At 34.8% G+C, this 15297-nt stretch overlaps 1 protein-coding gene across 2 annotated transcripts in view; it reads left to right on the forward strand.

Annotated features, from left to right (window-relative positions):
• Positions 1 to 15297, forward strand: part of BRCC3 (BRCA1/BRCA2-containing complex subunit 3) — a 68734-nt gene that overhangs the window by 40379 nt on the left and 13058 nt on the right. The window contains exon 8 of one of the 2 annotated variants that reach the window (XM_032265175.1): positions 2828 to 2902. The exons of the other annotated variant lie outside the window; for it this stretch is intronic. Within the exon in view, the coding sequence (XP_032121066.1) occupies positions 2828 to 2902 (75 nt within the window). The remainder of the gene's footprint in view (positions 1 to 2827; positions 2903 to 15297) is intronic. 2 annotated transcript variants of the gene reach the window in all.

A 15297-nucleotide genomic window follows, 5' to 3' on the forward strand; every position in this document is an offset into this window, starting at 1 on the left:
CCTGCATGTTCTGCACATGTACCCCCCAGAGTATAGAGCAATAAAATGTATATATATATATATATATATATTTATATTTATATATATAAAGTCTGTACAGCAAAGGAAACTGAACAAAATGAGATGGCAACCTACAGAATGGGAGAAAATATTTGCAACCCACATATTTGATAATGGGGCTGATATCCAAAATGTATAAGGAACTCATACAGGTCAATAACAAAAAAAACAAAAAAACGCAAATAATATGATTTATAAATGGGCAAAGATCCTGAATAGACATTTTTCCAAAGAAGACATACAAATGACCAACAAGTACATGTAAAGGTACTCAACATCACTAATCTGAGACATGCAAATCAAAACCATAATAAGTTATCATATCATACCTGTTAGGATGGCTATTACCAAAAAGTTAAAGATAGAAAACAGTATGGAGATTCCTCAAAAACCAAAAAATGGAAGTACAATATGATTTAGCAATCCATTTCCAGGAATATATCCAATAAAATTGAAATCAGTATCTCAAAAAGATGGTGAATTCCCATGTTCATTGCACTATCATTCACAATAGCAAGATGTAGAAACAACTTAAATGTCCATTGATGGATGACTGGATGAAGAAAATGTGATAGATAGATAGACAGACAGATAGATAGATGCACAGTGGAATATTATTCAGCATTAAAAAATGATATCTTGCCATTTGCAACAACATGTATGGACCTACAGAGCATTATACAAAGTGAAATAAGCCAGACATGGAAAGACAGATACTGTATGATCTCACTTATATGTGGAATCTAAAGAAATAAAACTCATAGAGTAAATAGGTAGTTGCTGGGCTGAGGAAATGGAATTTTGGTCAAAGGGTACAAACTTTCACTTATAAAATGAATATATTCTGGATTTAATTTACAGCATGGTAACTATACTTAACAATACAGTGTACTTGAATTATTTGTATTACTGTATAGTACAATATTGTATACTTTAAATTTGGTAAGAGAGTAGATTTTAAATTTTCTCACTACATACACAAAATGGTAAATTCATGTGGTGATTAATGTGTTTAATTGTAGTAATCACAGCATATGTGTGTGTCAAAATATAAAGCTGTACACCTTAAATATATTATCTGTATATTATACCTCAATAAAGCTAGGGAAAAAATGGGCAAAAGAACTGCCATTCCTCCAGTGATGATATACAAATGGCTAATAAACACATGAAAATATGTAAAAATCATTAACCATTAGGGAAATGCAAATCAAAACTAAAATGAGATATCACCTCACACCCATTAATGTGGCTACTATTAAAAAAACAGAAAATAACAAGTGTTGGCAAAGACGTGTAGAAATTGGAACCCTTGTACCCTGTTGATAGAAATGTAAAATGGTACAGCCACTGTGGAAAATGGTATGGTAGTTTCTCAAGAAATCAAGAATATAATTACCACATGCTTCAGCAGTTCCACTTTTTGGTATATACCCAAATGAATTGAAAGCAGGGTCTCAAAGAGATAGTTGTACAACCATGTTACTAGCAGCATTATTTACAACTCAGTTTCTTAGCCTTTTAAAAAAAATTTCTGCATTTCTCTCTTTATTAATTTCTTCTATTTGTGTTTTATTGTTGTATTGTTCTAAATTCTTGAGAGTAAATAGGTAGTTGCTGGGGTGGGGAAACGAAAACCAGGTTTATTTTCCATCTTGCTGGCTTTCTAATAAACACATTTGAGGTCATACATTTTCCTCTTCAGTTTGACCCCACAGGTTTTGATGTATATATAGTACAGTAGTTCCGATGTTTTTTGTTTGTTTACTTATAAATCATTTGTACTTTCCATTTTTATTTCTCTTCAACCCAAGCGTTATTTAGAAGTGCATTTAAAAATTAAAATTTTGAAATTTCCTGTTGTTTAGATTTGAGGGAGGGACTAGTATGTTAATTTTTAACACTACATTATGGTAACTGATTGTGGCCTGTGTAATATCAGCCTTATGGATTTTTAAAATATTTCCTTTGTTACCTAGAACAGGGGTCCACAAACTATAGCCTGTAGGCCAGGTTGGCCTGGGGCCTATATTTGTAAATCAAGTTTTATTGGAGCATAGCTACATCCATTTATTTACATATCGTCTATGACTCCTTTCCAGCTATGATTGTAGAGCTGAGTGTTGTAATAGAGACCCTGTGGCCCACACAGCTTAAAATATTTACTATCTGGTCTTTACTTCAAGAATTTGCTGATCCCTGACTTAAATCGTAGTCAATTTTCACAGCTTTTTCATTTGGGTTGGAAATATGCATATTTTCTCTTGGATACAGGTTCCTTATATCCCTGTTAGAATAAGCTTAAGATGTGTTATACCGATCCTTATATCCTTCATTGTGGTTTTGATTATCAATATCTGAGAGAGATGTGTATAAACTTCTTATCACAACTAAATTTGTCCACTTTCATATTTTAGTGTCCTTTGAAGCTGTTTTTTTTTTAAGTGCAGAGTGTTGACAGGTCATAACTATTAAACTTCTCTGCTGTTTTTCCTTCATACAGTATGAAATAGTCCTCTTTATCCTATTTATTTTTTATTTATGCCTTGAATTCTTTCTAAGAATATTATTGTTCTGGTCAGGATTAGATTCAGCAGCATATATTAGAAAAAAATTTAAATTAGAAATAAAATTAGTTTAAACAAGAAACATTTTTTGTGGGGAGTAAAAGAAGTCTGAAGATTGATCTCTGGGCTCTGCAGTGTCTTCAGGGACCCAGGCTCCTCTCTTCTGCTTCACCATCTTGGTATATGGTTTCCATCCTAAGGTCCCTTCATGGTCCACGAGACTTCTGGAGCTCCAGCAAGCACATCTCCATTGAGGGCCAGAAGGAAGAGGAAAGGTAGGAAGGCATAAAGGGGCCTGTCCCCCAGCTCAACTGACTTCCAATAAATGACCTTCCCAGAAGTCCCAGAAAGCAATTCCACTTCTATCTCACTGGCAGAACTCAGTCAAGTGGCCATACCTAAGCTACCAAGGAGACTAGGAAATCTAGTCTTTTTCTTCACGTAGCTCTGTCTTTGCTAAACATGGACATTCTGTTATCAAGGAGAAAGGTGAGAATGCACATTTGGAACAGGCAGCCGGCAATCTGCCGCTGCCTGTTGTGTATTATAGTTCTTGTTAGCATTTGTTTGCCTGTTAAAACTTGTTCCATTCTTTTATTTTTGACCTTCCTCAGTTATTTTTTTTAGGCATGCCTCTTATAAAATATAGCAAGATCTTGAGTGTTTTGGTTTTAAACAATTAGAACATTCGTCTCTTAATAGGGGAACGTCATACATTCATTTTATTACCATTGCTGATATATGTGGCAATATTCCTGCCATTATCTTTTTTGGTTTCTGTTTGCTATGCTTTTAAATTTTTTCCTTTTCCTGTCACTGGCACTGATTGAGTTTTCTGTTGTGATTTTTCTGATGTAGGAATTGTCCTTACTAAATCAATTTTTAAAGTTATTATTTTATTAAATATTCTGTTTTGAAATAATATTAGATTTACAGTAAAGTTGTAAGAATAGTATTAAGGATTCCTGTATATGCCTCACCCAGATTTCCCAAATGTCAGTGTTTTTTCGCATTTCTATTGTCATTTTTTCTGTTTATAGTATGGATTTTTTTTCCTGTACCATTTGAGAGTAAGTTGCACACATGATGCCTCTTCAGTAGGCATTTCCTTAGGCATTTCTTAAATAACCAGAATATAATTGTATCAGGAAATTAAAATCCATACAGCATTATTATCTAATCCATAGATAGTATTCAAATGTTATCACCAATTTTTCTAATTACATCCTTATAACAGAAGAAAAAAACCTTTATTCCGGGTTCACATATTGCATGTGATTGTCTTGGCTATTTAGTCTCCTATGATTTCAAACAGCTCCTGTGTCTTTTGTGACCTAAACAGTTTTGAAGACTATTAAAGGCCAGTTATTTTGGAAAATGCCCTTCATTTTGCATTTCTTCGTGTTTTATCATGATTAGATGTAGATTATGTACTTTTGGCAAGAACGCCACTGAAGTTATGTTGGTTCTTTTGATGATTTGTATAAGGAGGCACATGATGTCAATTTGTTCCATTACTGGTGATTTTAACTTTGACCATGTGCTTAAGGTAGTGCCTGATAGGCTTTTCCACTGTAAAGTTAATTATTCTCTTTGATATTAATAAACAGTTGGCCTTCCATATTCATGGATTCTGTGTCCATTGATTCAACCAACCCTGGAATAAAAATATTTGGGAAAAAAGCTGCATAAATGCTGATCATGTAGAGACTTTTTTTTAGTCATTATTCCCTACACAATACACTATAATAATAATTTTTTTTGAGACAGGGTCTTACTTTGTCACCCAGGCTAGAGTGCAGTGGTGTGATCATGGCTTACAGCAGCCTTGACCTCCAGGGCTCAAGTAATCCTCCCTTGTCAACCTCCCAAGTAGCTGGGACTACAGGCATGTGCCACCATACCTGGCTATTTTTTTTTGTGTGTGTATTTTTTTGTAGGGGTGGGGTTTTACCACGTTGTCCAGGCTGGTCTCAAACTCCTGGGCTGAAGTGATCTACCCATCTCAGCCTCCCAAAGTGCTGGGACTACAGGCATGAGCCAGTGCACCCAGCCTGTATGAGGTATTGTAAATAATCTAGAGATGCTAAGTAATCTAGAGAGAATTTAAAGTATACAGGAGGATGAGGTTACATGCAAATACTGCACCCTTTTATATCAGGGACTTGAACATCATTTGGTGTCTGTGGGAGGTCCTGGAACCAATCCCCCACAGTTACGATGGAATGACTGTTATCTTGTAGGGAGTTTTAGCGTTCATCAATTCGTATTTCCTAAATTACTTATTACTAAGATGTTTGTCACATGGCAGTGTTCTAATTCCATCATTCCTTCAACATTTACTAGTTGGTGTTCTACTTTAATAAAGAGTTTTCCCTTCTGATTATTTGTTCACTTATTTATTTATACTAATGTGAACACCTGGATTCTTATTTTATTCAATGGGTTTTAATCCATTACTATCATTAGTTATTTTGAGGCACCCATCGTTTCAGAATTGGCTAGTGGAAGTTCTTTTGACCTACTCCCATCTTTCTTTGAGTACTACCTGATTTTCTAGCACAAGTATATGTTCCAGGTTTGTCTCATTTTTTCCTCTACCCAGCCTGGATTCATTATTTCTCCAAGGAGCCTTAGTTCCTTTTTTTTTTTTTTTTTAAGATAGCTTTATTGAGGTACAATTGACATGATAAATTGCACATGTTTAAAATATACAATTTGTCAATAAGTTTTGATATTTATACACCTGTGAAACCACTGCTATAATCCAGATGGTGAAAATTTCTGTCACCTTCAAACATTGCCTTGTGCCTCTTTGTAATTCTTCCCTTCCATCACACCCTATCACTTCTCCAACTACAGAAAACCCTGGTCTACTCTTACTAGAGATTGGTCTTCATTTTCTAGAAATTTTTGCATATGGAATCATAGAGTATGTACTTTTTGTCTGTCTCCTTTCATACACCATAATTATTCTGAGATTCAGCCATGTTGTAGCATGTATCAATAGTTTGCCCCTTTTATTACAGAATAATATTAAATTGTATACATATTACCACAATATGTTTATCCATTCACCTGTTGATGGATATTTGAGTTATTTATAGTTTTTGTCTATTACAAATAAAAGTGCTTAGAACATTTGCATATTGGTTTTGGTATGGATATATGCCTTTTCTTTCCTTGGGGAAATACCTGGGATGGCACTGGCTGAACATAACAGTAGACATGTGTTTGATTTTTTTTTTTTTTTTTTTTTTGAGACGGAGTTTCGCTCTTGTTACCCAGGCTGGAGTGCAATGGCGCGATCTCGGCTCACCGCAACCTCCGCCTCCTGGGTTCAGGCAATTCTCCTGCCTCAGCCTCCTGAGTAGCTGGGATTACAGGCACGCGCCACCATGCCCAGCTAATTTTTTTGTAGTTTTAGTAGAGAGGGGGTTTCACCATGTTGACCAGGATGGTCTTGATCTCTTGACCTCGTGATCCACCCGCCTCGGCCTCCCAAAGTGCTGGGATTACAGGCGTGAGCCACCGCGCCCGGCCGTGTTTGATTTTTTTAAGAAACTGATAGACTGTTTCCCAATACTGCCTGCTAGGATTTTAATTGGGATTATGTTGAATCTATAGATTCATTTTGGGGAGAACTAACATATTAATAATATTGAGTCTTCCAAAGTATGGACATGGTATATCTCTCTATTTATTTAGATCTTTAATTATCTCAGTAATGGTTTTTAGTTTTCAATATACAGATCTTCCATATCTTTTGTCATATTTATCCCTTTATATTTCATGTATTTATGTTATTGTAAATATGATTGTATTAATTTCAATTTCCTATTGTTTACTGATACTATATAAAAATATAATTCATTTTTGTATATTGAGTTTATATCCTACAACCTTGCTAAATTCAATTAATCTTAACAGCTTTTTTGAAGGGCCCATTGGATTATCTACAGGTGATTATGTCATCTGTGAATAAAGGTAGTTTCACTTCTTTCTTTCCAATGTGGATGCCTTCTGTTTATTTTTCTTGTGTTATTTCATTGTTAGAACCTCTAATAAACTGTTGAATACAGCTGGTAAGAGTGGTCATGGTAACTTTGTTCCTAATCTTTGGAGAAGTTATTTACTCTTTCATCGTTAAGTATGATGTTACCTGAAGATTTTTCATAGATTCCCTTAATCAGTTTGAGGAAGTTTCTTCTATTCCTAGATTGGTAAGAATATGTTTTCAATAAAAATAGATGTTGTGTTTTGTCAAACGTTTATCTCCTTTATAGACTAATTAGCTGTAGTCTTTTGTTATTTTGGTGATTGCTTTAGGGTTTTTCACAGGGTCTGTCAACATTGTCACTATTGACATTTTGGGTCACATAGTTGTGTGTGTAGGTGGGGATGGGGGGTGCCATTCTGTGCATTGTTGAATGTTTAGCAGTATCCCTGACCTCCAACTACTAGGTGCCAATAGCCAATTGTCATAATCAGAAACGTCTCCAGACTTAGCCAAATGTTTGCTGCAGGGAAAAATTACCTGTGTCATTTTTTGATATACCACTAGTTTATAGCATTTGTTGCATGTCACAGTCGGTCTTCAAATGATATTTTACTAGTTCACACATAATATAAGAATCTTGCAACATCATACTTTCATTTCTCCCCTCCTGGTCTTTGTGTCACTGTGATCACACATTTTACTTGTATGTATGTCATAAGCTTTACTTTAAATAGTTTATTATCTTTTCAAGAAATTTAAATAAGAAAAGTCTTTGTATTTAACTATATGGTTAACCATTTCTAATGCTCTTAGTTTCTTTGTTTATATCTGGTATCATTTTAAGATCTCTAGAGTTCTCTTCCTATGCAGTTCTTTCCTCCATAGTACTTTACCTTGCAAACACAAGCTGTATTAGCCTTCCCAGAGCCTCAGCTCCATTTCCTCAACTTGGCATCTGCCAAACTCTACCTGGGGGTTGGTTCTCCTCCCTGTGCTTCAGCTTGGAAACTTTCTCCAGTTTACCTCTGAGTTCAACTTGATAATTCCAATTCTATTTTGGTTCATTCTAGCATTCTCCTTTTCCATATTTGCAACATTTTCCTTAAAAAGAAAGATGCCTTGCTTCTGCTAGCCACAATGTTTACTTGTTACTCAGCCCTAGAATATACAGAAAGTAGTTTCAGGATTGCTAATCTATATCACTGTGAAAGAAAAACCTACTAACTAGAAATCAATATTTGTTGACAGTTCTTTTTATTAAGCTTTATTGAGGTGTAATTAACATGCAGAATTGCACATATTTAATGTATACATTTTGATGAATTTGGACATATGCCTAAGAGTATATACTCAAAATAGCTACTTGGATTCAGTCTTTTTCCCCTCTGACCACTTCAGTGGGGTTATATGATTCATTTGAAAATTTTTGCAATCTACCCATCTGACAAAGGGCTAAATATCCAGAATCTACAAGAACTAAAGCAGATTTACAAGAAAAAAACAAACAAACTCCTTCAAAAGTGGGTGAAGGATATGAGCAGACACTTTTCAAAAGAAGACATTTATGAGGCAAACAAACATATGAAAAAATGCTTATCATCACTGGTCATTAGAGAAATGCAAACCAAAACCACATTGAGATACCATCTCACGCCAGTTAGAATGGCGATCATTAAAAAATCTGGAGACAACAGATGCTGGAGAGGATGTGGAGAAATAGGAACACTTTTACACTGTTGGTGGGAGTGGAAACTAGTTCAACCATTGTGGAAGACAGTGTGGTGATACCTCAAGGATCTAGAAATAGAAATTCCATTTGACCCAGCAATCCCATTACTGGGTATATACCCAAAGGATTATAAGTGGTTCAATTATAAAGACACATGCACACATAAATTCATTGTGGCACTGTTTACAGTAGCAAAGACCTGGAACCAACCCAAATGCCCATCAATGGTAGACTGGACGAAGAAAATGTGGCACATATACACCATGGAATATTATGCAGCCATAAAAAAGATGAGTTCATGCACTTTGTAGGGACATGGATGAATCTGGAAACCATCATTCTCAGCAAACAGACACAAGAACAGAAAACCAAACACCGCATGTTCTCACTCATAGGCGGGTGTTGAACAATAAGAACACATGGGCACAGGGAAGGGAACATCACACACTGGGGTCTGTTGGGGAGTGGGGGCTAGGGGAGGGACAGCAGGGAGTGGTGAGGTTGGGGATGGATAACATTGGGAGAAATGCCTGATGTAGGTGACGGGGGGATGGAGACAGTAAACCACCATGGCATGTGTGTACCTATGCAACAATCCTGCAAGATCTGCACATGTACCCCAGAATGTAAAGTGCAATAATAAAAAAAAGAAAAACAGGTTTTTCTTGTTTGTTTTCCATTTTAGGATTTTTTAAAACCCATACTTTTTTCCCCTTTAGAGTATATGAAATATCAACATGGTTCCGAAAGTCAGACCTATATAGAGTTTATTTTGTATAGACTAAGATATGAATCTAATTTTATCTCTTTCTAAATGGCAATCCACCTGTTCCAAAAATACTGATTAAAAAGTTTCTGTTAGGCCAGGCGCAGTGGCTCATGTCTGTAATCCTAGCACTTTGGTAGGCTGAGGCAGGTGGATCACTTGAGGTCACGAATTTGAGACCAGCCTGGCCAAGTTGGTGAAACCCCGTCTCTACTAAAAATACAAAAATTAGCTGGGCATGGTGGTGGTTGCCTATAATCCCTGCTACTTGGGAGGCTGAGACAGTAGAATTGCTTGAACCTGGGAGGCAGAGGTTGCAGTGAGCCAGGATTGCACCACTGCGCTCCGGCCTGGGCAACAGAGCAAGACTCCGTCTCAAAAAAAAAAGGTTATCTTCACGTCAGCAATTTTACATGCCACCTTTTACCATACACGAAAGCTCCCTATTCACTTGGATCTATTTCTTAACTTTCTGTTCTATCTGTCCATTTAATTACCATCACATTAATTATAGCGGCTTTATTGTGTGTTTTATTATCTGTAGGGCTAGCCTCCATCGTAGCGTTTCTTTTTCAGCGTTTCAGCAGTGTTTCCCTGACTTTTTTTTTTTTTTTTTTTTTTTTTTTAGACGGAGTCTTGCTCAGTCACCCAGGCTGGAGTGCAGTGGTACAATCTTAGCTCATAGCAGCCTCTGCCTCCCGAGTAGCTGGGATTACAGGCACGCACCACCACTTCTGGCTAATTTTTGTATTTTGAGTGGAGACAGAGTTTCACCATGTTGCCCAAACTGGTCTCAAACTCCCTACCTCGGGTGATCTGCCCATCTTGGCCTCCCAAAGTGCTGGGATTACAGGCATGAGCCATCGTGCCCATCTGAGACCCTGACTATTCTTACATATTTAGTTTTTCATGTGAACCTTACTATCAGCTTGTCTAGCTCCAGATAAAAACTTTTTGATATTTCTATTGAGACTGTGTTAAATTTATAAATCTGTGATGTTGCATCATCCCATCCAAGAGCACTGGCTGTCTTTCCATTTGCTGTAGTCTACTTTGGTGTCTCTCAGAAGTGTTTTTCTCATATAGGTTTTGCATATGTGTTGCTGAAATTTATTCTTAAGCATTTATCTTCTTTCTGCTTTTGTGAATGGTTTTTTTTTTCTACTACATTCTCTGTTTTTTGCTTGTATATTTGAAAGCTATTATTTCTGTATGTAAATTTTTACCTTCCTGAATTCTTTTATTCTTTGAGTTAATTATACCTATATTTCTCTAGAGCTTTCCAGATAAGTATCACATCCCATCTGTAAATAGTTTTACTTATTTTCCAATTCCTAAACCTCTAATTGATTTCTTAAATATAACAGTACTACCTAATATCTTCTTTAGAATATTATATTGTAGTGGAAATAGTAGATATTCTTGCTTTGTTTGTGATCCTCATGGAAATTCCTGTAGCATTTCTTCATTAAGAAAGATTCTGTATTCAGGAATAAAGTATATATCCTTTTCATAATAAGAAAGTATCCATAAATTCCCACTTTTCCCGTTTTATTATGTTTTCATCAGGAATAGGTATTAGGTTTTGCTAAGTTTTTCAGTATCTGTGAAGGCAATTATGATTTTCCTTAGTCCTACTAATATGGTATATTATATTTACAGATTTCTTGAACCAACCGTGTGTTCCTCAAAAAAGTCCTACTAGATTTTGATGTATCTTAATGTGATATGGGATTATTTTTGCTAATATTTTATTTAGTACATTTTCATCAATAATCATATGTGCTATAAGAAATATTCTTTTTTTGTACTGTCTTTATCAGGTTTAAGTATGTATATTACACTTGCTTCAGAAGAATCGTTTGGAGTTTTCTTTCATTTTCTAGGCTGTGACAGAATGTATGCAGCAGTGAGACAATCAGTTCTTTGACAAGTCCCCTGTAAAATCAACTAGGCTTTTTTGTGTGGGATAGTTTCTTGATAAGTTTCTCTATTTCTGCTCTGAGAATTTATCTGTTTATGCTTTCTTTCTGTAATGGGGCCAATTTTGGTAAAGTATAGTTTTCTAAGAAATTATTCATTTTGTGTGTTTTTCAAATTTATTACACTGAGATCTCTCTTCCAGATAGCCTGTCATATTTTAAATGTCTTGTATTTCAATAGTTATCTCCCTCTTGTCATTTCATATTTTGTATATTTGTGCTTTTTCTTTTTTCCCTTGGTTATGTTAGTCAGTGGTGTGTCAATTTTGTTATTTTTCCCTGAAACACTGATTTTTATTTAGTTATTTTTTTCTATTCCCAACCTTACTACTTTTTCTTTTTCTTCATTATTTCTTTCCTTATACTTCATTCTGGTCATTTTCTTCTGCTTTATCTTAGCATTTGGAGTTTGGAATTTAATGAGTATATATTTTTTTCTTTCATTATTACTGATATAAGTGCTTAAGGCTATGAATTTTCCACTGATCTTCACTTTAAGTATATCCCATAGACACTAAGTAGTATTTTCATTTTTTTAAAGTTCTTTAATTGTAGTATGCACGTATTTTGCTTCCTTTCAATTTGGTATCATGGTGTAGCTATTCTAAAATGATCCTGCTCCCTAATGCCCTCAGAATAAAGTCCCAAACCTGAAGCCCTTCATGGTTTGCTTATTTCTCCAGCCGTGTTCTCTCTGTGTCATATGCTCACTCTGCCTACAGTTTCCTTTTTCCTACACCACGTGGCCAATGTCTAGTCATTTTTGAAGACGAAGATTAAACTTAGGAATCCTTCTCTGATAATTCTGAACTCCTGATACCATCCAGTTAAGCATTCCTCCTGGAAACTTAATAAAATCTTAGACTTCCTTTTTGTAATACATACAACATGATATTTTAATATTTTGTTTTTCTACTAACATTGTAAGATCCTTGAAAGAAGGTTTGCCTTTTTATTACTGTTCCCGTGGTATTGAGTAAATATTTGTTTAATGTTTCTTTAGCTGTAGATTTCAAAACTAGTATTTTAAGATATACATTCTGACCTGTGAGCTCTAGCATACTCTAGAGTTTCTTTGTCATAAACTTTGTTTGTTTGGCTGGTATTAGCTTTTCAATTGAAGTGTAACACAGAAAAGTGGACAGATTATAAATGTCCAGCTCAATCAGTTTTCACAAAATGAAGACACTTATGCAACCACAACCCAGATCAGCTCCATGAATTTTTACAAAGTGAACATGCCTGTGAAGCTGTACTATATATCAAGAAATAGAATCTTACCAGCTCTCTAGAAGCCTCCTTTGTGGCTCCTCTCAATTGTTATCCCCTCCTTTTTTCCCCAAAGGTAACCATTATCCTAATATCTAACAATACAGATTAATTTTGTCTGTTTTTGAATTTTATATAAACAGGAAAATACGGTAAGTACAACTTTGTGCATGGCTTCTTTCACTCAACATAATGTCTGTTATGTTGCATATCAGTAGGTAGTTCTTTTTTTACTGCTGTGTAATATTTCATTGTTGGAATTTACCACAATTTACTTATATATTCTATTGTTAGGCTTTTGGGCTGTTTCCAGTTTGGGACTCTTATGAATAAAGCTGCTATGAAAATAATCCGTACATGTGCCTCCTGTTGCACATGTGAACACATATCTTTTCAGTATGTATATCGAAGTGGAATTGCTGGGTTATCACTAGTAAATAGTTTCCAAGTTACCATGCAAATTCACATCCTTGCCAACAGTGTATAAAGGTTTTCATGGCTTAACAGCTTTACTGACAATTAGTATTTTCTGACTTTTTCATTTTTTGCAGTTCTGGTGAGTGTGCAGTAGTATCTCATTGTGTTTTTACTTTCCATTTCCCCAGTGACTAATTAGGTTGAACACGTTTTCAAATGTTTATCGGCCTTTGGGATATCCTTTTACGTATAAGTCACATTCATTTTAACTTTCTTAGTACTTCAAAAGAATTCCAGTATGTTCTGGATACAAACTCTTTGTCAGCTATACCTATTCCAAGTATCTGCTCTGTCTCTCTGACTTGGTTTTCACTAGCTTAATGGTATCATTTGATGAGCCTAAGTTGTTTATTTAATATAATAGTCCAAGTTACCTTTTTATCTTTTCAATCTAGTGCTTTTTAGTGTCCTATGCTATTTAAGAAATCTTTCCCTGTCTGAAAGAGGTGCTTTATTATTTCACTATTCATGCTTAAATCTATAATCTACTTAGTGTTAACTTGAGGATATGATATGGGAAGTGAGTTGAGTTTCCCATTTTCCCATGTGTGTATCCAATCGACATGGCACCATTTATTGCTGCCGTGACACTTTGCCTTAAATCAATTGTCCATACATGTATGGTTATGTTTCTGGAGTCTACTCCATTCTGTTTTGTCTATGTGTCTATCCTTGTGTCCATAACACTTTATTAATTGCTGTAGCTTTATAATAAGTCTTGATAATATGTGGTAATGTAAGTTCTCCCCTTTGTTGTTATTCTTCATGACTGTCTTGGCTGTTCTTGGCCCTTTGTAACCCCATATAAATTTTAGAATTGGCTTGTTGATTTTCACAAGAAAACTTGCTATGTCTGCTGAGATTTGACTGGGATAGAATGGAATCTGTTCATCAATTTGATGCATCCTTCCATTTATTTAGATGTTAATTTCTCTCTCTTTTGTATTTTTCTATGAAAAATCTGAAAAGATTGTACACATCTTTCATTTAAATTATTCTTGGGAATTTGATGTTTTATGTTATTATAATTGGTATTTTTTTATAATTTCTATTTTCCAATTGGTACCGGTTATTTACATAGAAAATTGATATGTGTATATTCACTTTATATCCAGCAGCCTTATGGATATAAATGTACTTATTAATTCTAATGATTTATCTGCAGATTTTATTTCCTTGGGATTTTCTATGTGAACAGTCATGTCTTCCATAAATAAGGTCAATTTAATTTTGCCCTTTCCAACTTATGCCTTTTTATTTCTCTTTCATGCTTATTTTACTGGCTCAGTCTTCCAGTAAAATTTATGAATAAAATGTCAAGGAAAATGCTTTCAAAATTTCCCAATTATCTCTGGTGTTTAGTTTAGCTTTTCTGTAGTTGCCTCTGTTATACTAAGGAAGTTCCCTTGTATTCCTAGTATTCTAAGCCTCTTTTTTATGAGTGAATGTTGAATTTTATCAAATGCCCCTTCTGTATTTATTAAGATAATCATATGATTATTTGCCTTAATGTGGTAAGTTGCATGAACTGATTTCTGAATCTTAAACCAGCTTTGCATTCGTTAGTCACTATATATTATCTCTTTAGTGTATTCGCTAGGCTGATTTTTTAAGGAATTCTATATCTTTGGTCATAACTAAGATTCATCCCTAGTTTTCTTTTCTTTAAACACCTTTGCTAGATTTTGATATCATGGTTATGTGGGCCGCATAGTCCAAAGTAGAAAATGTTCCCATATCTCCATTTTCTGAAATAGCTTGTGTGTTTGGGGTTTTTTTTTTCTTTAAATGTTTGATAGAATGTAACAGATTAGCAATGTTGGTGTGGAGTTTTCTTTTTGAAAAGTTTTAAACTATGAATTCAATTTCTTTAAAATATGTAGGATTATTCTGATTTTTTGTATCTTTTTAGTTTTGGCAAGTTGTGCTTTTCTACAAATTTATCGTAGAACTTTAGTTTACATTGTTCACAATATCTTCTTACTATCCTTTTAAAGTTGGTAGGATCTGAAGTGATTTCCCCTTTTTCATTCCTTACATTAGTAATTTTTGTGTTCTCTGTTTTTACCTTGATCAGTCTTGCTGGGGGTTTATTAATGATATCAGTCTTTTCAAAAGAGCCATAAATCTCCCTTTAAGCACTGCTTTGGGTGCATCCAGAATTTTTATTTTTTAAAAAACTACTTCGATTCAAAATATTTTCCTTGTTATAATATTACCCTTGTGATTTACTTTGATGCAGGTGTTACTTAGAAATATATCATTAAATTTCAAAGCCATGGATTATTTCACACATAAGATGAAATCAACACATGCTGCCCCTATATCTCACTGAACTCAACGATGTGGTCTGGAAAGAAATGCCAAGCCTAGCTATTTGTGAACTCTGGATTGTAAATAACAACAGGCAGATTGCAGAAGCCCCGCCCCCCAACTCAAAATACCAC

Source organism: Sapajus apella, unplaced genomic scaffold (genome assembly GCF_009761245.1).
Source record: "Sapajus apella isolate SASKATOON/1434 unplaced genomic scaffold, GSC_monkey_1.0 scaffold149, whole genome shotgun sequence".
NCBI lineage: Eukaryota > Metazoa > Chordata > Mammalia > Primates > Cebidae > Sapajus > Sapajus apella.